The 26,880-nt window shown below is 36.8% G+C and overlaps 1 protein-coding gene across 3 annotated transcripts; it reads right to left on the reverse strand.

Moving 5' to 3' along the window:
• Positions 1-4,855: 4,855 nt before the first annotated feature.
• inpp5d (inositol polyphosphate-5-phosphatase D) lies at positions 4,856-24,303 on the reverse strand. 3 transcript variants are annotated; one of them, XM_060867730.1, is made up of 27 exons: positions 23,955-24,303; positions 22,689-22,752; positions 19,981-20,116; positions 19,423-19,576; positions 19,078-19,218; positions 18,824-18,914; positions 18,668-18,745; positions 18,491-18,568; positions 17,830-17,953; positions 17,411-17,517; positions 17,183-17,285; positions 16,572-16,768; positions 15,204-15,321; positions 15,010-15,106; positions 14,759-14,897; positions 14,349-14,457; positions 13,491-13,579; positions 13,156-13,237; positions 12,956-13,045; positions 9,013-9,123; positions 8,837-8,916; positions 8,668-8,755; positions 7,462-7,608; positions 7,029-7,092; positions 6,569-6,742; positions 5,660-6,156; positions 4,856-5,562 (listed from the first exon to the last, which is right to left on the reverse strand). In XM_060867730.1, exons 1-27 carry the CDS (start codon positions 24,092-24,094, stop codon positions 5,513-5,515), a joined length of 3,348 nt encoding a protein of 1,115 aa, XP_060723713.1. In that variant the 5' UTR covers positions 24,095-24,303; the 3' UTR covers positions 4,856-5,512. The 3 variants fall into 3 exon arrangements, with proteins under 3 accessions (XP_060723713.1, XP_060723712.1, XP_060723714.1); XM_060867729.1 differs by having other exon boundaries at positions 6,569-6,769; positions 23,955-24,302; XM_060867731.1 differs by lacking the exon at positions 22,689-22,752 and having other exon boundaries at positions 6,569-6,769; positions 23,955-24,092.
• Between the last annotated feature and the right edge of the window lie 2,577 nt (positions 24,304-26,880).

Below are 26,880 nucleotides of genomic sequence, written 5' to 3' on the forward strand. Positions count from 1 at the left end.
TTATTCAGTTATTCAGATAAGCTATAAAATAGCTTATCTGCTTAAATACAATGTACAATATTAGAATACAATAATTACTCGAGTTGCGGCTGATGCACGCTCCCCATCAGTTACCTCTTTTGTCACTGTCACATTGCTTTGTTGCTGTTCATTTTGTGCGCGGGATTGTTTGATAAGAAATCGATCTATTTTTTAGTCCGTGTGTACAGTAAACACAAGTTATTAACTAGCATGAAACACAAACTAGCTTCTGGCAGGCCGCCAAAAACTGGCTATTGCGCAGAACGCAGTGAGTCAGTGACGAGTCAAATAATATATATAAATATATATTATTATTTGTAATAGAGCACATTCATTTTTATATGCTTCCCTGATTGTTTTTAATGTTATTTAAAAGAAAAATAAATTTTAACCACATGATCATATCATCGTATTATTTACTGCCATGCGAGCCGCATATTAAAGCTTGGCGAGCCGCAGGAGGCTCGCGAGCCGCGCAATGAGTAACACTGTGGTATACAGTGTTCTTTTATCCTGAACTCCATTAAGCCTCAAAGCGCTTATTGGTACTTCAACACTGCTCTACTAAGGGACATGGATATTAAAGAAACTTTTACATTTTATGTTTTTAGAACCAAGAAACGTTCTTTTCATTCAATACAAAGTTGGTGGGATTTTGGCAAAGTACAAATACAACAGTTCTGTGAACAGTATGCTCTCAACAGCTCTAAAGAACTAACCAATCCTTAAAAGCCTTAGAGGCCCATATAATTAAACTACAAGAATTAACAGAATCCACACAAGAGCAAAAATATACAGCGCTTCTCTCTAAGAGAAAGACAGAATTGTCTGAAATTTTAGGTGTGAAAGTGCAGGGGGCTTTGGTCCGGTCCAGGTTCCAAAATGTAGATTATATGGACACACCATCTAAGTACTTTTTCATCCTAGAAAAGAGAAATGGGCAAAAAAGACATGTCCTAATTCATGCCTTATGTTCTGACACTGGGGCAATTTTGTAAACCCCTGGGGAGATAAGAAAGAGAGCCGTTTATTTTTATAAACAGCTGTGCAGAAGCGAACTCGGACCAGACAAAAACAGGATAGTGTCTTCTTTAATAACTTACTGCAGGTATCTGAGGAAGCCAATATAGAACTCTCAGGTGCACTGACCCTAGAGGAACTGCACAGAGCCCTCCTGGGGATGGAGTCAGGGAAAGCACCAGGGATTGACCGTCTTCCTATTGAATTCTATAAGTGCTTATGGGAAGTACTAGATGAAGATCTATTACTGCTAATTAATAACAGTCTGGCTGAAGGAAGGCTACTGCTGAGTTGTTGTGGGGCAGTCCTCTTCTACCCAAGAAAGGGGACCTTACTGACATCAAAAACTGGTGCCCAGTCTCTCTAGAGTGCTCTCAAAAACTCTAGCTAATATACTGAATAAAGTAATTGACCAAGTCTTCCATCCAGACCAGACTTACTGTGTCCCCAATAGGTACATTTTTGACAATGTGTCCCTCGTTAGGGACATTCTTGAGGTCTCTAAGCTGCTGAACTTTGGTTTCATCTCAGTAGATCAAGAAAAAGCATTTGGCAGAGTTGAATGTCCATACTTGTGGAAAACCTTAGAAGCCTTTGGCTTTTGCCAGGATTTTATAAACAAAATTAATGGTGGCTTATGCACTCCATTCAAGGTCGATAGAGGAGTAAGACAGGGATGTGCCCTATCTGGAATGTTGTACTCTCTTGCCATAGAACCTCTTTTACAGCAGATAAGGGAAAACTTACACGGCCTTCACCTACCAAACCAAGAGGACGCTATTCACCTATCTGCTTATGCTGATGATGTGACTGTTTTAATTAGCAGGTAAAGAGATGTGCAGGTTTTAATAAATTTCATTCATTCATTCATTTTCTACCGCTTATCCGAACTACCTCGGGTCACGGGGAGCCTGTGCCTATCTCAGGCACCATTGGGCATCAAGGCAGGATACACCCTGGACGGAGTGCCATCGCAGGTTTTAATAAATTTGTTTAACGATTTGTTTAGTGAAGTGTTGTCCTCTGCAAGGGTAAACTGGAATAAAAGTGAAGCACTGCTGTGTGGAAAATGGACAGAAGGTAAACCAAATCTCCCTGACAGTCTGACCTGGCGAAGAGATGGCTTCAAATAATTAGGTGTGTTCCTAGGAGATGAGGCGACCACACAGAGGAATTGGGAGGGAGCCGCAGAAAAGGTTAAAGTTAGACTAGGCAGATAGAAATGGATAACACCAGAAATGTCATATAGAGGGGGTACATTAGTGGCCAATAACTTAATAGCTTCCTGGTTCTGCCACAAGTTGGCCTGTGTAGATCCTCCTTTATGTCTCCTGGCTGAGATGTAAGCTGTTCTGGTGAACTTCTTCTGGGACAAACTGCACTGGGTGCCCCAGAGTGTGCTGTACCTTCAGGTGAGCAAGGTTTGATACACCTGCAAAGCAGGACGGCGGCCTTTCTGCTGCAGTTCCTACAGTTTTCTTAAGGGTGCAACAACTTCCTGCTGGCAGGCATCTGCATGCACCTTGCTGCACAATGCTGAAGGACTGCAGATGGACAGGAGTCTCTTTCTTATGGACACTGCAAAGCTGGGCACGAACAGGTTACCAGTATTTTACAAAAGCCTTTTAAAAGTCTGGGGCTTTTTTGCTGCAAAAGGCCAACAGAACCCACTCTCTTCACTTGCTTCTGGAAGAACCACTAATCCATGGAGCGCAGTTTGACATTGCAAACAGCAACAGCTCTTTTCCTGGACTTAACAGGATATTACAAGCATCAAGGAAGGTTACTTTGGGGCACTTGGTAAACTGGGCTGGAGCGGACTTTGAGAGCACGGAGGAGGTAGCTGCATGCCTGAAGATTAGATCAACACGAGCAGTCACTCAGCAGCTGGCAAAATGGAAGGACATTCTAACAGCTGAGGAAAGAACAGTGCTTTCTGAACACTGCGGCAGGCAGCTACCCCAAAGACCCTTTTTACAGCATAAATCTACAGCCCAAACTTGAGGACTAAACAGGACCTTTCTTGGAAGCTGGAAAATCAATTATATATAATCAATTTATATTTCTCACATGCCACAGGGAAAGGTTTTTATAAAGATTGTGTCACGTTTTTTTATAGAAAGATCTTAGATAAGGAGGTAGACACACCCTGGTGCAATGTGCTTAGTCTGAAAATAAATGTACAACCAGAAATGCTTTTATTTCTGTTTTACATCCTGAGGTTGGACTGTGTTTCATGCTTTTACACAATGTCTTAGATTAAATGCACTATTTATGATTTTACAGAACCTGTTTAACTCTTTTAAGGAGACATTTTCAATGAAGTCTTTTATCTTTGGTTTTAAGTATGTTCATAAGAATCGTTTTACCTGTCAGCTGCTAAATTTGATCCTGTGCCAGGCAAAATTGGCCATCTATGTCAGCCTCATGATGTTATAGCACTATTCAAAGCATATGTTAAATCGAGAGTACTGATTGACTTTTGTTTTTTTAATTCCGTTGATGATCTTACTGCCTTTGAAACAAGATGATGTAAAAATGAAGCCTTTTGCTTGGTTAACTAAGGGGAAGTCATTTTTACACTTTTCTAAACACACCCTGCCTTTTTTTTAGCACCTTTTAGAATAATATGTACAGGAAGATGTTTATATTTTATTTTTTGTGTGTTGTGACTTTGTAAAATTGTTTCCATAACGAAAATAAATGTACTTTTAAAAATCAATCTCTCTCTCTCTCTCTCTCTCTCTCTCTCTCTTTCTCTCTCTGTCTTTCTCTCTCTCACTCTCTCTCTCTTTCTCTCTCTCTCACTCTCTCTCTCTTTCACTCTCTTACACACTCTCTCTCACTCTCTCTCTCACACACACACACACACACTCTCTCACACACACATTTTATTTGAGAAACAAAAATGCAGTTTAGTATATTCATTTTTTATTTCATTTTGTTTTACCAGCATATCTTATTAATAGAGAAATTCACAAAAACATTGCAGATCGATCAGGAAGTAGAATCTCCGAAACAGGAAGGAACAAAACTGAGACTTGAGCACCAACAGACTAACAGACTATTGAAATATGTTCATCTATATATTCATCTATACCAAATGAAATAGTGTCTGTGTGTGTGTTTGTGTGTGTGTGTGTGTGTGTGTGTGTGTGGTGGCTGTGGTGGTGGTAATAGTGGTGGTGTGTGTGTGTGGGGGTTAATATTTCATTTAATTTATTTTAATATTTAATTTATTAATTACAATTTGTTCTCACAATAACAACTGTTTGTTTATAACAACAATTGAATTAAACAACTGTTTGTTCATAAGAACAATTCAATTGATCAATAAACTTACCACGTCTTTCCTTTTCCATTCATATGAAAAAAAAGAACTGATATTTACAAGTTGCATCCGTACAGTAAGAAAAATAAACATTTTGCTGTAGAAGACTTAAAAAATGAGAATATTACTGTATCTCCAGCTATAGATTTGTGTGGTACCGTATAGGAGTAATACTAATTCACTTGTATTCAGTTGCATGGATCCATATGTCTGTAGAGCTTGTTAACATCTCATCCTTTTAGATCATAACTCACATAATTTGTGATTTGCAGTATCAATAGCCAACTACATAAAGAGTGTCATATTTCAGGTACATTTAACCAAATCAAAGAATCTTTGCTTTAACTTCATAGTTTTTTATCCTCCTAGATTTGAGGCTACACTGATTTGAACAGGTGTGTTTTACTATTCATCAGTGTTAACAGCTGGCATGAGCAGAAAGCTGGACGAAAAAGAGAAATACAAACACAGTTTGGTCAAAGAGACAGTTGAGATGAGTTTTAATGCAATGGGGTAAATGCACAAGATATAACTGATAATGATACCAGCTCATCAAATACAGATCCTTTTCTTACACCCATAAATGTAAATGTCTTCCTAACTGCATGGATTTATAAAAAAGTTCATGTGATCACTGCAAACTTGCATTTATTATTTATCCATATTATTCAGTAATTTATTATTCTTATTCTTCTTCATGACTTACTCTCCAGTTATCTCAGCACAGCATCCAGGAAATTACAGTGTCAATCAAATTGAACCTTGGATCACATTACACAAATATTCCCAGAAAAAAATGCACTGAGATGTGTATGTAGATCAGTAATCATTAGCCATCCACATAAAAAATGAAAGAATCTGTGGAGAGATTGGCAATGTTGAGTTTCATCTGATGAACAATCATTATGCATAGTCTCTAAATGCTGCTAAATGTGGTGTACTGTACATTCATTTGTGTTGGACCAAAAGAGTCCAAGTGTGCAAGATCATGGCACTGTTGCTGTATCTATTCATCTTTTTATTTTCTGTTTTTTTTCTGTCTTGAAGAATGCTGCACACAAAGTGAAGCTTGTCTTGCTTTTTAATGTGCCTTAAATTTGCTCTGATCACAGTTGGTCTCTGGAGAACTTAAACGTAGGCTTATTTCAAAGGGCGACCTGCCTTTGGACTTGGTGCTGTCTCAGGATGCACTGGCAACAGAGAAAACATTTATTTTAAGAAAATTGAAATCAACAGTTTGTAATTATGAAATAAATGAGCATCATCACCAGGGGCATTACGTCATACCATCTTTGGGGAGTGGCTGGGATGGTCTGGAATGAGGCCGCATCTTGCCTGGTAACTCTGAGGAGTCTCTGTAGTCTCTGGGCTTTGACTGGGGCTCTGGTATTTGACCTGGGCGAGATTTTGTAGGCAGTTTTGGCTTTCCAGACATCATCCCTCCTCCTTCAGAGCGAGATGGTACCACAGGCTTCTTGCTGAAGGATTGGGGCTGTAGACTGCTATTGCTGCTGTGGTTGCTGCTGCAGCTGTTGGTGTTGCTGCTGGGAGTCGAGGAAGGATTCTGGCCTTTGCTCTCTGAGCAGGTGAAGGAGCGAGCGCGAGGGGTCGGGACTGGAGGTGCGCGATCAGCGTCAGACTCACTGCCTTTTGGAAAGGCAAAAATCTCAGGAATCACCAAGTGATCTTTACGGGACATCTCTTGATCCTTGCCACTTCGTGACACCCCCATTGATCCATAAAGCGGATTGTCAAACATCTCTGCTGGTTGCCCATCTTCAGATCTAACAAGGTTATTTTTTTAAAACACAAATGTCATGTGTTGTTTACTGGTGGCTTGGAACAGTGCCTAATAAATCTTTTCTTTTTCTTTCGAAAACAGATTCACTATATTTAAACTGACAAGATTTGATTTTATAATAGCTGTTTGAGAAATTTATAATAAAAATGAGATACGTGTAAAATCCTGTTCATACACCATAAAAGATGAAAATCTTTACGGCAGCCTGGGATTATGACAAAGAGCCCATTTTCTGCCTATAGCATACTTTTATATCTCTGTGTCTACCTGTACTAAATCCACTATGTGTAGTTGTTCTTCATAAAAGATGAAGTAGAAAAAATTCTTGAAAGAAGACTAAAGAGTGAACATTTCTGTAGAACATGCGACTGTATAGATTAAGGAGATGTACTCACGTTGGACTGGATATTTTTCCTGTTGGGCTACATGCAGAATAATCATACGCAGTCTTTTTTGGTGAGGTGTTTCCTGTAGCTGTGTCTTTAGCGCCTGGTCTGCTGGACTGCACTGTATAGCTCCAACCTGGCTGGTTGTTAGTTTTGTAGCCAACATCCATATAATTAGGATTGCTAATATCAGTGGGAAGAGCCAAAGACCTGCAGTTTATATAAAAAACCTCAAATTCATAATTCTGCAGTAAACACTTAATTACTTATTAATGAATTAATAATAATAAAAAAAGAGTAACCTTTTAACATAAAAAACTGAATAATAATATTGGATATTCAAAGACAGAAAACTAGTTAGAAAACACTCTAAAACTTTTGGCAGACAAATTTCCATGCTGCTGTTACTACTAACTGTATCATTTATTAAATATGGGTAGGTGATAATAAATACACTAAAAGGCTTTACTTGTTGCTATAATCTCCTGGTTTGGCTTTACCAGTTCCTGAGTCGTCACCAATCTTAATGAAATCTGCAGAGAAGAAAAAAAATTTAAAAGCTGTTTACTTTGACTTTTTCAGCTTATTAAGCAAATTAAGCACAATCTATTAACAAATCCAATTCATCCAGCAAGTATAAATATTACTATTTATATAAATGTTTTTAATAGCTTATTGTATGGAAGGTTTAATGAGCTATAGGCAGTGTTTATTATTAAAAAAAACTAGCAGTGTTTAGTATAGAATATCTAAAATAATTTTGAGTATTTAATATAAGTCGTATAGTTAATTTATATTGGTTCAGTATTGCAGAAGGTTAAATGAGTGCAGGGGTCTTAGCATACACATCCAGACTGTGTAAAAGTTGTGCAAAAATTTGTGGCATGTGTTTATTCACTTACCATATAGTTTCTCTGTCAGTTTCCCTTCGGATGTACGTAGCTGGATGCCTCCTGATAACATACCTGTCTGCTCACCATGATGTGTAAGTGGGACAACAAACTCTGTGTAATCTCTCTCAGCAGCCCGCAAGGCCACACATGTCTCGCCTGCATGCAAGTTAGGCAACTGATGACTAGTATATTCATAAGTAATTTCATTCCCAAATACAAATAAAAAAGAGCTATACTCCACAATAAACCTTATTGTTGTTATTAAGTGGTCCATCATGCTTACAGTAAATAGACTGTAGAAGCTCACAGGTGTACCTTGATTATGTACCTTCTTAATTTAAAATGGACCTAAACTACATCAAGCACAAGAGACTGTAATTAGATTTAAGGAATTTACCAAACCTGGAATTATGGTTGGGTTTTCAAAGCTTAAAGCTAGTGTGTGTGATTTAACTGACTTCATCAAATGGTGCAACCTTATTTATGGAACACAACACAAAGGAGTATATTGTTATAAGACAATAATCAGCGACAGGGTGGTGTGATGCAGAGGAGTTACTGTTATCACCTTACAGTAGAAAGCTGAACACCATGTTAAACACTATTTTATTTCTTAAGCAGTTTGGGAACAGTTACAATATTAAATCTTTTAATGAAAAACACAACAATTTTAACCATTTATTTTCACATTTTATGATGTAGAACATCTATGAGACAAGCTAGTGTCTGCTAACACTTAAGTTATAACAGCTATAAACAGCCATTCCTTTACCAGCTTCTCTTTGTTTTTCTTTTTCATTTTTGTCGATAATTAAAAAAACTAAAACTAAAAAGCAATTTGATGTCACTCAGAAACATATACATAGTCCTCTGGGCTGAAGACTTTTGGGTTGAAAACATAAGCACCTTTTGGCACACCTAAAAATCACTCTGGAAATGTTAAACACTTACATAAGGATTCAGAATATCTATGATGTGTTTTTTCTTTGTTAAATAATGTATTTTAATTCATTTATTATTAGATTTAGATTATGTGGAGTTTCCATGTTACTACAACGGCTGTTTTAATATAAACCTGTGACTTGAATTACCTACAAAGGTATGGTCAGAGCTGCTGTTACTGAACCTTATAACCAGTTTTAAGTATTCAACAGTGCTGTAGTATGAAAGAATATTGTATATTGAATATTGTTTACATATTGTAAACACACCTACCATAGGATTCATCGCTGTCTGTAGAGGTTATACTGATGAGTATGTGCTGATCTAGTAAGTATTCTGGGTCTGAAATGATGGGAGTAAGCTGTAGAATGGATAAAAAAACATTAATTATATTGTTCAATGATTTAGTTTCACATGTTAAGAATAATACAAAGCAGATTACCTGTACATGTGCTGCAAAGCGAACTTTTATGGTACCTTCTGTGCTTTCTTGATTATCTATTTCAGAACTCTTGACAAATTCTACGAATATATTGTTTCACAGAAAATAAAAATCTGTCAGTTTAATCTGTCAACTCAATGACAAACAGACTTTCTATACAGCAGAAGTGCACTTACTTTCCAAGCAGCTTGAGTGGTATTCAATGAAAAACTTTGTCTTGGATTTGGTCTTAAGAGTGGCAACACAGTTCATAAACTTAATTGCACCCTGAGACTCTTTTGTTGGATCTGCAAGAAAAAAATAATCCAATCATTAAGCTGCAGAGATTAAAAAAAAAGTATCTGGAGCATGATGGTTCTCTATGTAGAATTAGTTTAACCAGGTCATACTATATACAGTTTGTGTGATTGAAAAAAGGTCCTTATCTCTCCTTGGAATATTGTATGATATAGAGCTATTTATATGACATCATACAGAGTGGAGAGATAAGGGCATTTTTATGGATTGGAAACAATCACAAAAGCTGGTAAACAAACTAATATTATTTATTATTTTCAATAAATATTAAAATAAATTATAATTTAAGATTAGAACAAACATTTTTGTATTGCTTACATGCAGTATAAACAGTCACAGACAATATTCTAGACATGATCACTTTTTAGGCAAAGTGCCCTTTGTTTACACCTAACAATGTGGTATCATTTTGTATGACAAGAACAAATATTAGAAAATCTGTTCCATGATACAATGAACAAAACAAATCTGTCAATAGTCATTGAAGACGGTAGAAAACTAAGAATGAAGGTCTTCTAAATAGTATAAAGAGAATATTCAGCTACCACCAGGCAGCTGTTTCAGTCAGATTAAGCTTGATAAAAAGGAATATGGTTCTGTAAGACAAATGGTCTGGCCAAATTTTCAGATTTCTCTGGAGCAATTAATCATAATAGAAACCACGAGGATTCAACAGATTGTCAAATCCACTGAGTTTTACTGCGGCTCCTAACAGTAAACAGTTAGAAAGTATGTTATTACGTTATTGAGGAGCGCTTACAAATTCATCACCAAGCTTGAGTCATCAAATATTCTCAAGTATATTTAAGGCAGTTGTTGTTAGCCTCCTTTTCAATTTTTTCCACAATGAAAATTTACAACAAACAAGCACGATACGTTTCAGTCTAGTTTCTAGATGCAGCATAGCACAGAGTCATTGCTAACAATGAATAATGAGCAACTGCTTGCACACAGTTCATACTTGACCTTGACCATTTATTAGCAACAGTGAATTTGGGATGGGATGTTCCACATGGCTCTATATCAGAGCTGTTTCTCATTTATATAGAACTTGGCAATATACAAATGGGCGATTATACTTATACTACATAATATAACTTAATTATATCACAACTATTATAGAACTCAATTAAATCAATTTGACAAGATTCAACAGAGCAAACATGCAAAAACGAAAACGCATTAATGACAATCCTAAATTCTTAACTGACTAGAAATGTGCATCTGATGTTGAGTGATTAGTTTTATCCTAGCATTTGATGACTAATCAGTGACACTAAAGGGTACAGTGAAGGACTTTGTTTTAGCTCTTAATGTCAGTCCATTATTTCATTAGCATTTTAGTAACAAATAAAACAAGTATTATCATTATATGTATGTATATATATATATATATAAAATTTAATCCTAGTTGATGCTTCTAAATTCTTTTTATATCTCTGGATTGTATTACCAAGATGTTTTACTGGCTGGATGACTGATCTGCATATATATATATATATATATATATTCATTCATTCATTCATTCATCTTCTACCGCTTATCCGAACTACCTCGGGTCACGGGGAGCCTGTGCCTATCTCAGGCGTCATTGGGCATCAAGGCAGGATACACCCTGGACGGAGTGCCAACCCATCGCAGGGCACACACACACTCATTCACTCACGCAATCACACACTAGGGACAATTTTCCAGAGATGCCAATCAACCTACCATGCATGTCTTTGGACCGGGGGAGGAAACCGGAGCACCCAGAGGAAACCCCCGAGGCACGGGGAGAACATGCAAACTCCACACACACAAGGTGGAGGCGGGAATCGAACCCCGACCCTGGAGGTGTGAGGCGAACGTGCTAACCACTAAGCCACCGTGCCCCCCATATATATATATAAAAATGAAGAAACAAGAGCAAGAGTCAGAAATTGAGAGTAAAACAACTTAATTGGTCAGCACAAAGCCCTGACCACAACCCCAACAAACAACCTTCAGGTATATTAAAAAAGCAACCACACCTCAGACCTTCTTGTCTGACCTCACTAATGCTCTTGTGGCTGAATAAGCACAAATCTCCACAGCCTTGCTCTGAAATCTAGTGGAAAGCCTTCCCAGAAGAGTGGACCTTAAACAGAGGAAGTTATTATAATGGGACTAAATCTTTAATGTGATGTTTAATGCAATTTATTGAAAACTGCACTTAAATTTAAACACGCTGGTCATCTACTGATCAAAAGTTTAAGACCATTGCCCTTAAAAGTTGTGCAAAAATCTGTGCAAAAATATGGCTTTGATGTCATTGTCCTTCAGACAGTCACACTGCCATGATCTCCTGATGGCAAAAGTAAAACGGCTTTCCTTTTTTTGAACATGGCAAGATTGTTCAGCTGAACAAGTGCTCTCGCAACCTGCCATTGCTGCTGAGGTTGGACGCAGTAAGACAGTCATTTTAAATTTCCCAAAAAATCCTGAGAGTTATGGGACAAAAAATCAAGTGGTAGACCCAAAAAAATTTCACCTGCACTGAGCTGGAGAATCCAATGGGCAGTCCGTGAAGACACAGACTGATCCTCGAATCAAATTAAGGTCATTACTGATGCTGACTGCAGCCCAATAATCATAATAATCTGGGGTGCTTTTACCTTCAATGGGAAAATGGAACTTCAGGTTGTGCAGGGGCGTCAAATGGGGACTGGCTATGTGGACATGATGTAGTAGTCATCCCACTTGACTGAGGGCCCTCGTCTGTGTGGTAATGACTGGGTCTTTCAACAGGACAACGCTGCAATTCACAACGCCCACCTGACAAAGGACTTCTTCCAGGACAATAACGTTGCATTTCTGGACCATACTGTGTGTTCCCCTGATCTAAATCCCCTTGAGAATATTTGGGGGTGGATGGCAGCAGAAGTTTAAAAACTGACATCAGTTCCAGACTGTGGATGCCCTTCGTAAAGCCATCTTCACCACATGGAGCAACGTTCCCTCCAGCCTCCTGGTAACAGTTGCATCAAGCATGCCGAAACAAGTGTTAGAAGTTATCAACAAGAATGGTTGGGCTACTCACTACTGAGACCTTTTTTGAATCTTTTAGTTCTGTTATGGGAATTTTTGGGCTATGGTCTTAAACTTTTGATCAGCTGATCAACAGCCTCTTTGAGTTTAAATGCAGTTTTCAATAAATTGCCAATCTCTGTTTTTTTTTTTTGTCTCTTGGCCTTTTTCTTCTTTTAACATTTTGAAGCTGTTCTTACAACCTGTCTATGATCCACCAGCGTGAAATGCAAATACTTGGAATGTTTCCCCGGTCATTAGATTTTGTTCAGAAGTGTATATAAAACATCTTGGTAATACATAAAGACATTGTTTGTCAAGTTTGGAGTATGACAACTTAATTGGTCAGCACAAAGCCCTGACCATAACCCCAACGAACAACCTTCAGGAATATTAAAAAAGCAACCACACCTCAGACCTTCTTGTCTGACCTCACTAATGCTCTTGTGGCTGAATAAGCACAAATCTCCACAGCCTTGCTCTGAAATCTAGTGGAAAGCCTTCCCAGAAGAGTGGACCTTAAACAGAGGAAGTTATTATAATGGGACTAAATCTTTAATGTGATGTTGAAAAGCACATGCGAATGTGTCAAGTTTTGGACTACCGATAAGAGGTTGTGAGTTCAAATACCAGGGCCATCGATCTGCCACTGCTGGACATCAATTGCTCAATGTAAATTGTTCTTGAAAACGGCTTCTGCCATAAATGTAACATTTCTTGGTCATATAGTGTGTATATCATGGGGTTAGTAGATAACTAGCATAAACAGCATACCGTTTTTAGAGACAAACTGTGAAGTCACCCCGACATCAAATGTAGCAAATACAGGACAGTGATCACTTGTCATGATGTCATTTGTGCATCCTGGATTGGATAAAAAAATGCAAGTTCAATAATATTATAATCATTGAAATGTACTGTTGAAGTCCCCACTGCATAAAACCTTCAACTTTTACAATTTTTTAAATACTAACCATATGAGTGACAAGCCACGTGAACATGTGGGTAGGACTTGCGAAGCACACGGTCACACCATGAGGGCAAGTTATATTTAGTCTGTTGGTGAGATAACATTTTAACTGAGGCCAATTAAAACCTTACCCTACAAACAAAAACCTAAAATGATTTTTTATGAGAGAGCATACTGCTGTTTACACTTTCTAGCAGTGAGCTTGAGCTAAATACATCTCAATAGAGAACTAAAAAACTAAAATTCATTAATGAAAAATAGATAACTAATAGATAAATAGATAAATAGATAATTTTTCCTGTCAACCTTTCCAAAATCAAAGTCAACAAATGTTAGTACCCCTGTTGCTTTGGCTTTGGTGTAGGCATATCTTTCATGTGTATCTTTCTCAAGACGATATGTTGGGGGAAACGTGATTTCTTCTTCTTCTGTAAAGGTAAAAGCAAACAGATAGAAGATAGAAGAAAAATAGTGTGATTTTTTATGGCAATCATAAAAAAAGCATTTGATGAGGAAAAAGCATTGATGAGGAAGTATATACCAATGTTAACTCAGAAAAACTATAATATATACTACATGCACATGAAAAAAATAGGTTGAAGTTCTTAATATAGTCTAATCTTTTTTTTTATGTTTAGCTTTTTATCTGCTTGAATACATTTGCCCAAGAGGCATAAATAGTAGTGTGGGTCATTCAATGGACTCAAAGGTAATCAGACTCTAAAAGCCTTTTGAGCAAACTGAACCTCTGGGCAGTATTGGAGTGTGAACCGACTGAAATTTTGAGGTTTTGCAATGCAGATGGAATTTGGGCCAGAGCATAACTTCTCATACTGTTCTGTGAGTTTCATACCAAACTGAATTTCTAATCTGGCCTGATATAGAGGGAATTTGGGTCAGAAGTAAAATTTTCAAATTGCATAGTAATTTTTGGCCAAAACTGAATTTCTTGTAAAAACTATTATGAAGTGAGTTTGTGTCAAAAGTCGATTTTTAAGCTGCATAGAGTCAGAACTGAATTAATCATATTTTTACTGTAAAAAGAATTTGGTACAGAACTGAATAATTACTGTAGTCTAGTATAAAGGAGGTTTTAGCCAGAATATTTTCAAACTTGAGTAAGTTTGGGCCAGAAATGAATTCCTTGTGTATGGTGTAGAGTGAGATTAGAAAAGTAAGAAAAGGCTTGGCTCTCACCGTAGTATAGAAAAACCTTTTCATCTGCCCTTTCCATGTTGAGCTGATCTCTGCTTAACAGTTCCTGATACTGCTGCTGTTTGATCTTCATCACAATGTTCTCAGCTTCCTGGAAAATGCAAAACAACAGTACAATAGGCAGTGTCTCTTCCTGTCTGCTTATGTTAGCCTGCTCTATTTAACTGCATATATATAAATATATATATATATATATATATATATATATATATATATATATATATATATATATATATATATATATATGTATGTGTGTGTGTTTGTGTATACATATCTATATGTATATGTATATATGTATATATATATATATATATATATATATATATATATATATATATATATATATATATATATATGTGTATGTATATGTGTATGTACATATGTATACGTACCGTTGGTGGAAGGTCAATACGGTAGTTCAGATCCCCCAACCAAAAGAGGTGTGTGAAACGATGTGTAATGTCGAACAGATTAAGTTTCTTATCTCCTAGATTCAGAAAGCGCAGGATGCTGACATAGTTCTGATTTCGTCTAAAAAGAATATAAAAAGTTAATAAAAACGAAATAGAGGTTTTACTAGGGTTTTTTTTTTTTTTTTTTTTTTTTTATGAACTAAAATTAACCCAGACATTTGTGGCTTTACCTGATCTTCTTTTCACTTCCTGAGGTCAAATGACTGTTAACAAACCCAAATGAAGTGTCATTAAACATAAATGATACTCCCACTGCTCCTTTATTTCCTGAACAATGCAAACACAAACACACAATTAAAGATGTAAGTCAAACAATCCCTTCTGTGTTTGTGAGTCTCATTTGTGAGGGTGGAGATGAACTGACCCAGGGCATTAGCTATTCCAGTCTTAACACTGTCACAGAAGACATGGGAGATGCGGTTCTCATGTTCTGGCTTGGCAAGAACAACGATTCTTATATTCCACAGTGTCTGAGTAGCTATCTGGTGAGAAATTAGGAAAATTGCAAATAAAATCAGTACTCATCAGAAGGAGGAGATAAGTGATTTAAAATAATCAGAATTAAACCCTTTTTTTACTGCAGGGAAGTGATGCACCTTATTCAAACATTTATGTGGCATTTCATATGAAATTAGTTCTACTACCTAATAGTTATTGATGACTTTTATCTGAATGACAATTGTGCTTTTGCTATCAGTCTGAATTCTACCTGAAACAGTTATCCAGGAGACTACAAATATGCTTCTTCTGTATTCCTTTTTAAATCAAACCTAGCCTTTGAGAAAAGGCTTTTGTATTCTATTGAAGAATCACCTGAATTGAAACTTCACATCACAGTTCCCATGGTGACAGATGCTACATACTTTATTTGTTCTTGATTGTGATTTTGATGATTCTACCTCTGTTTTCATCCTCTTTACTTACTTGGGTTTGTTATCTGCCTGTATTCACCTGTTCTGTGTTAGTCCTGATACAGGTTTATGTACCACTGTTCTGATTATGTCTTGTTTGACATCCTCTGCCTGTGTTTTGAGCTCTGCTATGGCCATTGGTTATGATTCTTGGATTTCTCCCAAAAAAGAGCATATTGCATTACTACAGTACATTTTTATTATTGCCTAAGCCAGTGGTAAGAGGTAATTTTATAAACTAAACTTACTCACTAACTAAAATGGTATAGCTTAGTAATGTTTTCAAACCTTTTCTTATTATCATTTTTTTTCAATTAGAGTAATACTATTTATTTCATTCTTACACTTCTAACAAACTTCAAATGACTAACTCAAGATAATGACTCTTCAGTTTGTGCAGTCTTTGTTGCTTTATGAATCATTATTGGTGCTAAAAATGACCCGTTTTATTTTCTGTATTATTTAAGGTCAAGTTCTTGTTGAATGATGAAATGTTAGCACTTTACAGAAAAATCACGAATTGATATTGAATGAATTTAGACATTTTACATGCTATGATTATCACATTTTGTCATGTAATGGGCTGTTCACATAATAACGTCGATTTTAACATGATAGTAGTTTGCCTAAGATGAATATTACAGAATATTACAATGTACCCTCACACATGATCAAAATAAAGGACTTTTGTATTCTTCTTTAACAGAGGATTGTCTCCCCTTTTGTATCAGAATAGGTGATATTAAGAAACAAATCTAGTCTGAATACAAGTCTGATTACACATGATGTCAGTATGAATATTGGTATTTAGATTGTTGTACCTGTTTAAAGCTGATGTTTGTGATATCCCTGAGGGTTCCCCTTACTATATCTATCCAATCCTTTTCACCCAGTGGGTCTTCCTGCGTTCCAATGACATAGATATCATGTGGGATCTGACTGGCTGTGTCATCCCGGCTCTTCCCTTGCCCCTTGGACTGAAACCATGAGGTAATGTGGGGTGGTGGGCTGGCATTTCCTGGGAAAAAATAAGAGCAGTTAATTCAATGCTCTAAGATTAAACTGAACAGAGATATCATGGATAACATGGCTTTACTGGCTTTAAAGAAAGGTGGATATGGATTTAGGTCCCTATAAACCTTTGGAGGATCTAAACTCAAAACCTGGGTGATCAGTATCATTCTACAGTACTAAATATGTTGAAATGTTTCAGCATATTGTGACCTGGACTGGGATGAACATAAGACAGGCTTTATGATTACAGCAGCAGTTCTTAGGTACAAACCTACAGTATCCAGATGAGATTCTTAACTGAAGCAAGGGTGAGAGTTCCTGCTTTGGGTATAAAGTTTGGTAAAGGCTTTTCAAATAGAAACTTGGTCTGGAGCAATTAGTGGTGCAACACTGAAGACAGTGCTGACGACACACTTACCCATGTTCCATGTTCCAACAAACAAGCTGATCATATCCGGCTCAGCTTTATCTGAATGCTTGTTTTTCATCTGCTGAAGTAATTGACAGAAACCTTCCCTCTTCTGAAAAAATTCAGACAAATACAGATGGATGCATGTGAAAAATGAATCCCTTGATTTCATTGTAATTTGTATGTTCAAAGGTCCAAATATGTGGTGATAAAAATTTACACATAGTGCAGCTTTACCTTTGTGTCATTAAAGACAAATTCTTTACGCTGGGTCTTCTCCTTCTCGGTCTCCAACAGTATCTCCAGTTTGGTGTGCATTTTCTTGGACTTTACCAACTGTAAGACTACATGATGAAAAACAGACTCATACCATTAGTCATTTCTTCTTACTTAAGTTCCAAATTAAGTCATTTTGATGCATAGGACTTCCCTAAATAGTCTTAAGGAAATTGTGACTGTATACAGCATGTTTGCAGATCAGAAAAGTCTGATTTTCTGAGAATGATCCTCTATAACAGGCATCTTGCACTTGTTAATATGTCACTGTTAATGAGAAAACTACATGGGCAAACGAGAAAGCAGTTCCTCTTTAAGTTTACTAAACCTCTGAGCCCTTTCACACCTTTTATTATTTTCATAAAAGAACAAATACCTACTTTTATTGTGCACAAAGTATTTGTCTTCAGGTCCATCTTTGGACTTCTTGAAGTAAACTTTCCCGCTTTCTACATCAACTTTTAGGAACATTTTGTTTGAAATGCCAAGCGAGTCTGATTTGACCTGTTATAGAACAGAAAACAGGAAACACAGAATATAAATAGACATATGTCTCATGAAATTTTTTTAAAAAGATTCTGTACGTATTCTGTACAGAGACAACCACATGACAATAACCTTGCGAACAGGCAAACATGACTCTCCCTGATTTGCATGTGGCCATCAAAGGCAAACTACTAGAGGAATATATGGAACCTATTTAGATTTTCACTGCTGTAACATAATGAAAGAGAGAAGCCATAAGGCCAATGTTAAAATGCTGGTAATGTATAATTACATGTATAAATATATATTTTATACACTTATATCACAGAGATTTTGAATTCTCTATTCTGATTGGTTACATTAAGTAGGTGTTGATTTATTTTCTATTAAAGCAGCTAGTTCTAATAATTCTGGCTGCAAGGCAATACTAATAAGAATAAGAATAATGTCAAAATGTGTTGCTACAGGAAAACTATCGACTGCCCTTCACATAAGGCAGCAAGACACCACCATGTCGTTGCTTTTATTTATTCCAATAAAAGCTTTATTTCTTACTTCAAATGTTACAGGAGGGATTAGTGACTTCCTGTGGCCTCCATCATATCCAGCAGATTCAAATACTGTATTCTTAGCCTAAGAAATACAGTAGAAAGCTTGTTTGTCAGTAAATTCTTGCAGTTTTTGTATTATCAAAAAAAAGAAAGAAAAAAAAACACGAAAAAGTGATAATACCTTGTCTTCAATTGAATACAAAAGCTTGGTCAGTTGCTCAAGCCTAAAACCCACAGACTGGCTGGCATCAAGGGAGAGCTAAAATATATATAAGATTAGTGTATAGAAATCACCAGAGCTAAATATTTGAGTTTTTAGCCAGTAAAGAACAGTAACCTGTCCTCGGAGTCTCCCAGCTCCAGGTGACATGGGCTGATCTACAATTCTCTGTAAGGACTCCAGAGTTGGGAGTGTACGTGAGATCTCACTACAAAAAGTAAAAACAGAAAATATCAGAAATACTGAATGTTACTTGAAATAAGATGTCATTTATTTATAGGAATTTTTCCCATGAAGTCCTTTGTGCTTAAAAATACCAGTGAGTATTAATTTCCCTTAGCAGGTTTGAAGAAATCTCAGGTGAGATCTACCTGGTGAGGCCCTTGCAGATGGTTTTGAGCAGCTTCTTCAGGTTGGGGAGTGTGGGGTTCCCACTGTGTACCTGCTCCACATCCAAACCCACAGCCGAGCTGAAGTACTCCTGGATTGCCTTTTGATGTTCTTCAGAGATTCTGCATGTTAAACAAGTCAGTTGGTTACTGATAGAGATGCAGAACAACACTACACCATACAAGTAAAAGTTTTAGATTAGAAATTGCTTTTACAAACATATGGCCATATGATCATTTCACCCATAATTTTTTATGGAATCGTGTTATAAATTATATCTAAAAGCACTGTTAGACAAGATCATATATAATTAAGTCTTGTAGTACTGTGACATGTCGACAAGCTGCAGCCGCTGATGGTACGTGTCTATGACTGACACCCGGCTTTGCTCTGTCGTCTTTACTGGCTCGGCGTGACAATCTCTACATTCGCTGGGTGTGATGTTCCGCGGTGGTAGCTGAGGAGGTGAAATGAATTGATCTGCAGGAATTGAAATGAACAGAACCAAATTTTAAAGCATCCACTACTGGTTATGCATGCCATAAGTTCTTGCATGCATAAACTGAACTGTAAATCTAAGCCCCATTGCATGCAAAAAAATGTCTGAAGTTGGAACTTTGCTGGTATTTTGTATCTTTATTATTTTATGCAAACAACTTATCAGAGAAAGATAAGATTTAGATTTAAAACAACATGCTAATTAGGACTTAACAACCACTATTGTATCATTAGTGAGCTTTAAAGCTACACCACCTTCACATGCCCAAAGATACAGGAAGTACAGAGAGGGTACCACCTCACTATTAAACAATAGTACAATTTATGTCGATTTTTTAAAATCTATTCAATCTCATCAAACGCTTCTTAGCAATCCTGTTTCCTACCTGATTCATCATCTGGCTCCTCTTCCTTCTGTACAGGATACTGCAGATGTGTAACTAAACCCATGTTCTCCTTATAGTATGCTTCAACCAGCTCTGGAAGCATAGAGAAGAACCGAATGGGGACACCTTCTGATGCCTGAAAACACAGGGGAAGGAGAGCAAAGGCATTTTAGTGCATTGACAGTACACACAGCTAAATGCAAAACTTTCTGTCTGACTTGTTTTCAAAATATTAAAAGAAATTGACTTTTATAATTTGACTCCATTAACTAAAAACTACAGTTCACTTAGGTAGAAGTTCACGGTGTGATATGAATATGAAATTCATTTATTTCCAAAACAAAGTGATTTGTTGTTCATGTACTGTATAGTTATTTCCTCTTTTTCCAAAAATAAAGTCAAATAAGTTAAATAACATCATGTACTAATCCAGAACATTCTTGCTAACAAAATGCACTGTAAAAGACGTTTTTTATTATGTTGAACGAATTTGAATTTAAATGTTGTTTAATAACTCTGGAAAATATTTGCTTTTTAGGTACCTTGGTTATCACCATAAAACTATTCTGTAGATCTGTTGCTTAATTTCTTTCTATTATTTTTTTTATTTTTTATTTTTCAAAAGAAGCTTAAATAAAAAAATATTTTATTGAAATGATATGATGATGATTTGTAATTTTAGGGTTCAGTTTCATTCTGCAATGCATAATGGAAAAAAATGCAGTTTTAGGGTGTGGTACCTGACCTCAAAGCATGAAAAGTTCTCTCAAGGGGTTTTGAGTAATATGATGTGAAGTATGGCACTAAACATTAAACTTTATTAGAGAAACGTCTACAGTTAGGTGACAAAGTTAAAATATAAACTGGTAACTCTAATATGCTGTGAAGAGGATTATTCTGGAATGGATTGGTCCAAATCTCCTTATAGCAAAGATTCTCAAACTTAGCCCAAGAGGAGGACTTTAAGGTTTAAGGATGCTCTCCATCGTCGTCATCATTAAAACACCGACTGAGGAAATATTTTACAGCTTTTGGTAACAACGTGGCTATCAGGAGAAACTATAGCTGTAATAAAAGAGAGTTTGCAAGACATTTTTCACACATTTCAACATGCCCTGCTAACCACTTTTTATCAACCAATGAGAGATGAAAAACTTGTATTTCAGAAACTTTCCATGCAGGGCCCAGTGTAAGAGGAACCCTGTGGCTTGACTTACGCCTACACTAAAAGATAATTTAAAACTGAAGCTTCGCTATAGTTTTAAAAGAGGAAGAAACATGACACAGACAGATATTAAAGATAATTTTTGCACATGACAGACCACCTATTGTATGCAATGCCAGCTTCTACAAGAACACAATAATGTTCCTGAGAGCCAAGTTAAAAAATGTGCAAAGTCCATTTTAATATGATTTCTTTTTGTTCTGTTGCACTCAATGGACCTTTAGTGGGCAGTACAGTTTTGCACTGTATCACCAAATAGACAAGTGTTGTTGCAGCTGCAGTGGTGTGCTGTTAGCTCAGTGTCTGCAGTATAGAAGCAAGAATAGACGTTGCCTTACAAGACAAGACACCCACACACCAGAGACAGGGTATCCACAGCAGCTGAGCAGACAGCTGCCATGAGGCCACATGTTCAGAGAAGAACTAAAAACACCATTAACCAAAACCCTCAAAAGTTTATATGTTAGATGATAGATGTCTACAGCTACTTGCTTTGAAACTGTTAACAATCAACTTGTGACTCTACAGCAGGTAACATGCTAAAAATACTGAGTCAAATATCAATCACAGATATGATGGGAATGGATTTGCAATGCAAAGTTTAAAAATGTTACATCCAGCAACAAAATATACAACTTAGAATAAATCAGCTTTCAAGTGAGGTGAAATCTGTCCCAAAGTCAGAGTTGAGCATTCAGGTTCAAATGTGTTGCCCAAATACTGAAAGGAACTGTCCAGAGTCTCAATCTCGTAACATTCCAGTTACTGATATTAAAAAAAGTAAACAATAGTCTTTTTCTTTGGCTGTTTCTAGCACAATCCACAACATCAGACAACATTAGAACGTTAAGTCCAATAGAAATGCCTGCTGTATTTGATATAACCATTCACCAGTGTTGTATCCTGTCTGAATTATAATTCACTTTGTATAAACATATGATAATTTATTATATTTTATTATATTTTTGTATTTGGAATAAAACACACCATAAAACAGAATGCTGTAACAGGAAAATAATCAGTGACAGGTTGGTGTGATATTTTACCAACACGATGTTGATAATTTCTAAAAGCACATCCTGAATGATTTTATTCCTCCTTAATGACAGCAAAACAAACTATTCAAACCTATCAATTATTAATGAATGACATGTCATACTGTTTACAATAGAGACTCTGTTCATATATACATAGAATATATATGTGTGTTGTGTGTGTGTGTGTGTGTGTGTGTGTGTGTGTGTGTGTGTGTGTGTGTGTGTCTGTGTGTGTGTGTGTTTGCATAACCTTCAGTGTTATACACCTGCAACACTGTAGGTCTCCAAAGGATATTTAGCAAATTAAATATTTAATGACAAAAAATATATCCTTGAAACAGCTTATTCTTAAGCATTTTGCTCTCATATATTATTGGTTTCTGTTCAGCTCATTTTAAGACCTGAACTTAGACTTGTTAGGGTGATGTCTCTCTGCATTCTCTTACCTGCACAGAAAGCTTTTTCTCTTCATTGGGTAGAATTCTATAGGTATATACACAGTTCTGGTACCTGTACATGCACAAACATAATGCTGTTTCAGTTAAGGTGCACAAACTTATGAATGGCAGAGATAAAGTTATGCATCTAAATGCTAATGTAATGAATTTATAATTTGTGCATGATTTGGGCTGAAAGAAACAGGAAATGGTGCACGTTTGTATATGTGCAAGCTTTAGCAGATTAGCCAGTGACTTCTATATATAGAGTTCTCTATTAAACTTGTACTTTTTACTTTAAACATGTCATTTCACAGTTATAAAGAAATTCAGATAAGGTCAGGTCTTTTTTATGTTTGCTGGTCTCTATTAGAAGACAAATTTTGCATGGACATATTTAGCTGACCAGGTTGCAGCACAGATTGTATTTATTAAACATTCACCTTAAGAGTTATTTTTATGTATCTTACAGTAAACTAGTACACTTAAAGAGTTTTTCAGTACAGTGTGCTAGCGAAGACTAATTCTATGTATAGTCAGGACTTCAGCTTGCAGTCAAATATTTTGTTTGTTTCAGTGCCTCTAAAGATCATTGGAAGATTACTGTCATGCATCATTTCTTGGAAATAACTACCACATAGTTTAGTCACTTTTACATATAAGTAGTAATTAGTTGTACCAGTAGATCTTAGGTATGTAACGAGTTTTTTTTTTATGTCTCAGTAAAACTCAGGAGGTGGACAAAAGGCATAGAACAGCTCTTGTTAGCTGTCATATACCACTTTACATAACTGTCACTGCATGCAAAAAGCTTAAGCTTTCAAGGCTGTCAATAATATTGGTTTAGTTTCTTTTCCATTAGAACTATGTTGAAAGCCATCATATATAACTTGTGATTTAATCCTGAAGATGTTTTTTTTTCCCCCAAAGCAGTTTATAAATTGTATTCCACGCATAACAGGAATGGAAACTGAGGTGACTAAGTCTTCAAATGAAAACACAGCAAAAACCCAATACATTCCATAAACAAGCTGAAAACCAGAACAAAGAAACACCTCATTATAAAGGAAAAATGTAAAATATGGGGAGGGGGAATAAAACATAGATGACTGTCATGCCACTTTAACTTAGATTAAACTACAAACTAATCCAGCTTAATTAACTAGATCTTGTTAAAAAGATTTAGGAGGGTATTTTAGTATACATTAGAATTGTGGCCTGTTTAACTGGCCCAGCAGAAGTGACCAAGCTTGGTGACCAGAGTGGTGTACTCACAGCACGCAGAGGGCATAAGCTCCTTGTATGGACTCGCTGTCTCTAAGGAGGAAGCTCCCATCCTTAGCATTTTTGGAGAGCAGATCCTCTGCCTTAGAGCGAGTGATATTGCCGTGGTACCAAGGCTGATGGGACGACATCCTGTCCAGTGACCCCTTCTCTCAGCACTTACTCCTAAAATCACTAGATTGGCTTCAGAAAAAGAGTTGAGGACTTGAGGTCAGCTTCAGCGTCCTTCCAAGGCCTGTTTCATGGCGTTATTTGCGTCAGAGTGCCGCTTGTTCTCTCTCTCTCTCTCTTTCACACACACATAGACACACACACACACACACACACACACACACACACACACACACACACTGGCTCTTTCTGTCTCTCTTCCTGTTAAAGAGGCGAAAGCTGCAAAAAGGAAGCTACCACAAACGCAAGGGTGAACTTCCTCATTCTGTGTGCACAAGTGAGAGAGAGAAGGGCCAGAGAACAGAGTGGTTTACACAGACAGCACAGCAGCAATAAACCATATTAATAAAAAAATGCTGTCCATGTACTTGTATATAACCACATTACTCTAAACTGAAAGAATGTGTCTCCATGATATCAATGCATACTGTAACACAAAATATATACAAACGCACAGGGCAGTTTTTGATACTTTTTTAGTTTTTATGGGTTGTGATAAGTGCACACAGGCAACACGGTGGTGCAGAAGGTAGTGAAAGAAGCTAAAGTTGCATCTGCAGCATTGTGTGTGACACTGGTCATGCATAAGCATACTGGTTTATAACTATATAATAAGATATACGGTATAGCTGTGTGCTTATTTATACAGGTTGTGCATAAGAGTACTAATTTATCACAATATAATATGACATACAGCAGAGTGTTTACTTGCACAGGTCATGAATTCAAATGTTAATTTATTTTAATATAGTAAGACCTGAAGGCAAATACCTTTCCATGGGGACAGGAAATCATTTATCAGTGTACTCCCCTCTTAAATAAGCAATATATACAAACACAAATTCTTAACCTTTCACTGTTTCTCAAAAGCTTCTCTTTTTTTGCCATGTTGTGCAATCTTGAGTAACTAGACAGCCACCTACTCAGACCCACACACCAATGCATGTTAAAGTGGGCCTTCCCCAATGGTTGTTGATTAGACCTACTGAAGTCTGCCATAGATTCTCTTGTTTCTTATGATCCATAGATCTCTAGATGTTTCTTATTTGGTTGCTGATATGTAAAAATATCTTTGGAGAAGAAACTAAAAGTATATAGAAAATGTTGTTGCAGTTGTAGTTGATGTTGTTGTTGTAGTTGATGTTGTTGTAGTGTAATTTGAAGTACAAATTGTATGGTGAGACGAACGATACATAATTTTGTGTGATTTGGCTGCGTGACTGAGATGACTATCAACAAGTACAACTTTTTTGTTTAGCACAGTTTCTTTTTAGAAGACAGAAAAAGACTTAAAAATGTGATTATCAATGGTGTTGTCTGTCTGCTTTAAATGAGTGTATCTCTGTTTATATGCATAAAACTTTTATGCCTATGATGAGGCTTCATATTATAAGACTTGTTTGTTATGCCTTCAAAATAGTAACACCTTTTACTGATACACAGTGTATATAATTTTTTGTTCTGTCCTTACAAAATTGGGGCCAGTCCATGCAGAGTGCAAATGTAAATGAAGATTGGCCTTTTTTTCTTGAGCACTTTCTTGTTTCTAACAACAGTGATAAGTCTTACTATTGTCTGCAACCTCTTATTCATATTAGATCAAGAGAGAGGTCCATAAGTGTGCAACCAAAGCTTATGTTACTCCTCTTTTAATCTATCATTGGCAACAGCAGAGGATGGCTTAATGTGTGAGAAAGTGAGAAAAAAAAGGGAAAATAGAACGAAACTTTCTGCTGACAAAATAGTCACATGATATGAAAAGAGAACCCAAATGCACACACTGCAATGGGGGGTTTCCATATCTCTCTCTCTCTCTCTCTCTCTCTCTCTCTCTCTCTCTCTCTCTCTCTCTCTCTCTCTCTCTCTCTCTCTCTCTCTCTCTCTCTCTCTCTCTCTCTCTTTCTCTCTGTCTCTCTCTCTCTCTCTCTCTCTCTCTCTCTTTCATTCTCTCTCTCTCTCTCTCTCTCTCTCTCTCTCTCTCTCTCTCTCTTTCATTCTCTCTCTCTCTCTCTCTCTCTCTCTCTCTCTCTCTCTCTCATTCTCTCTCTCTTTCTCTCTGTCTCTCTCCTTCTCTCTCCCATTCTTTCTCTCTCTTTCATTCTCTCTCTCTCTCTCTCTCTCTCTCTCTCTCTCTCTCTCTCTCTCTCTCTCTCTCATTCTCTCTCTCTTTCTCTCTGTCTCTCTCTCTCTCCTTCTCTCTCCCATTCTTTATCTCTCTTTCATTCTCTCTGTCTCTCTCTGTCTCTCTCTCTCTCTCTCTCTCTCTCTCTCTCTCTCTCTCTCTCTCTCTCTCTCTCTCTCATTCTCTCTCTCTTTCTCTCTGTCTCTCTCTCTCTCTCCTTCTCTCTCCCATTCTTTCTCTCTCTTTCATTCTCTCTCTCTCTCTCTCTCTCTCTCTCTCTCTCTCTCTCTCTCTCTCTCTCTTTCATTCTCTCTCTCTCTCTCTCTCTCTCTCTCTCTCTCTCTCTCCTTCTCTCTCCCATTCTTTCTCTCTCTTTCATTCTCTCTCTCTCTCTCTCTCTCTCTCTCTCTCTCTCTCTCTCTCTCTCTCTCTCTCTCTCTCTCTCTCATTCTCTCTCTCTTTCTCTCTGTCTCTCTCTCTCTCCTTCTCTCTCCCATTCTTTCTCTCTCTTTCATTCTCTCTCTCTCTCTCTCTCTCTCTCTCTCTCTCTCTCTCTCTCTCTCTCTCTCTCTCTCTCTCTCTCATTCTCAGCATTCATAAACACACAGTAGTAATAGCCATACT

This window comes from Tachysurus vachellii, chromosome 4, assembly GCF_030014155.1.
Source record: "Tachysurus vachellii isolate PV-2020 chromosome 4, HZAU_Pvac_v1, whole genome shotgun sequence".
Taxonomy (NCBI): Eukaryota; Metazoa; Chordata; class Actinopteri; order Siluriformes; family Bagridae; genus Tachysurus; species Tachysurus vachellii.

Bases quoted from the DNA above. Each gene is read 5' to 3' on its own strand.
- inpp5d (XM_060867729.1), bottom strand. From the start codon at position 24,094: ATGTCGTCCCATCAGCCTTGGTACCACGGCAATATCACTCGCTCTAAG. The intron at 19,219-19,422 runs GTACTACAAGAC...TTTAACATGCAG, and splicing joins CAGCTTGTCGACATGTCACA to AATCTCTGAAGAACATCAAA. The intron at 8,917-9,012 runs GTAAGTGCACTT...ATATATTCGTAG, and splicing joins CCACTCAAGCTGCTTGGAAA to AATTTGTCAAGAGTTCTGAA.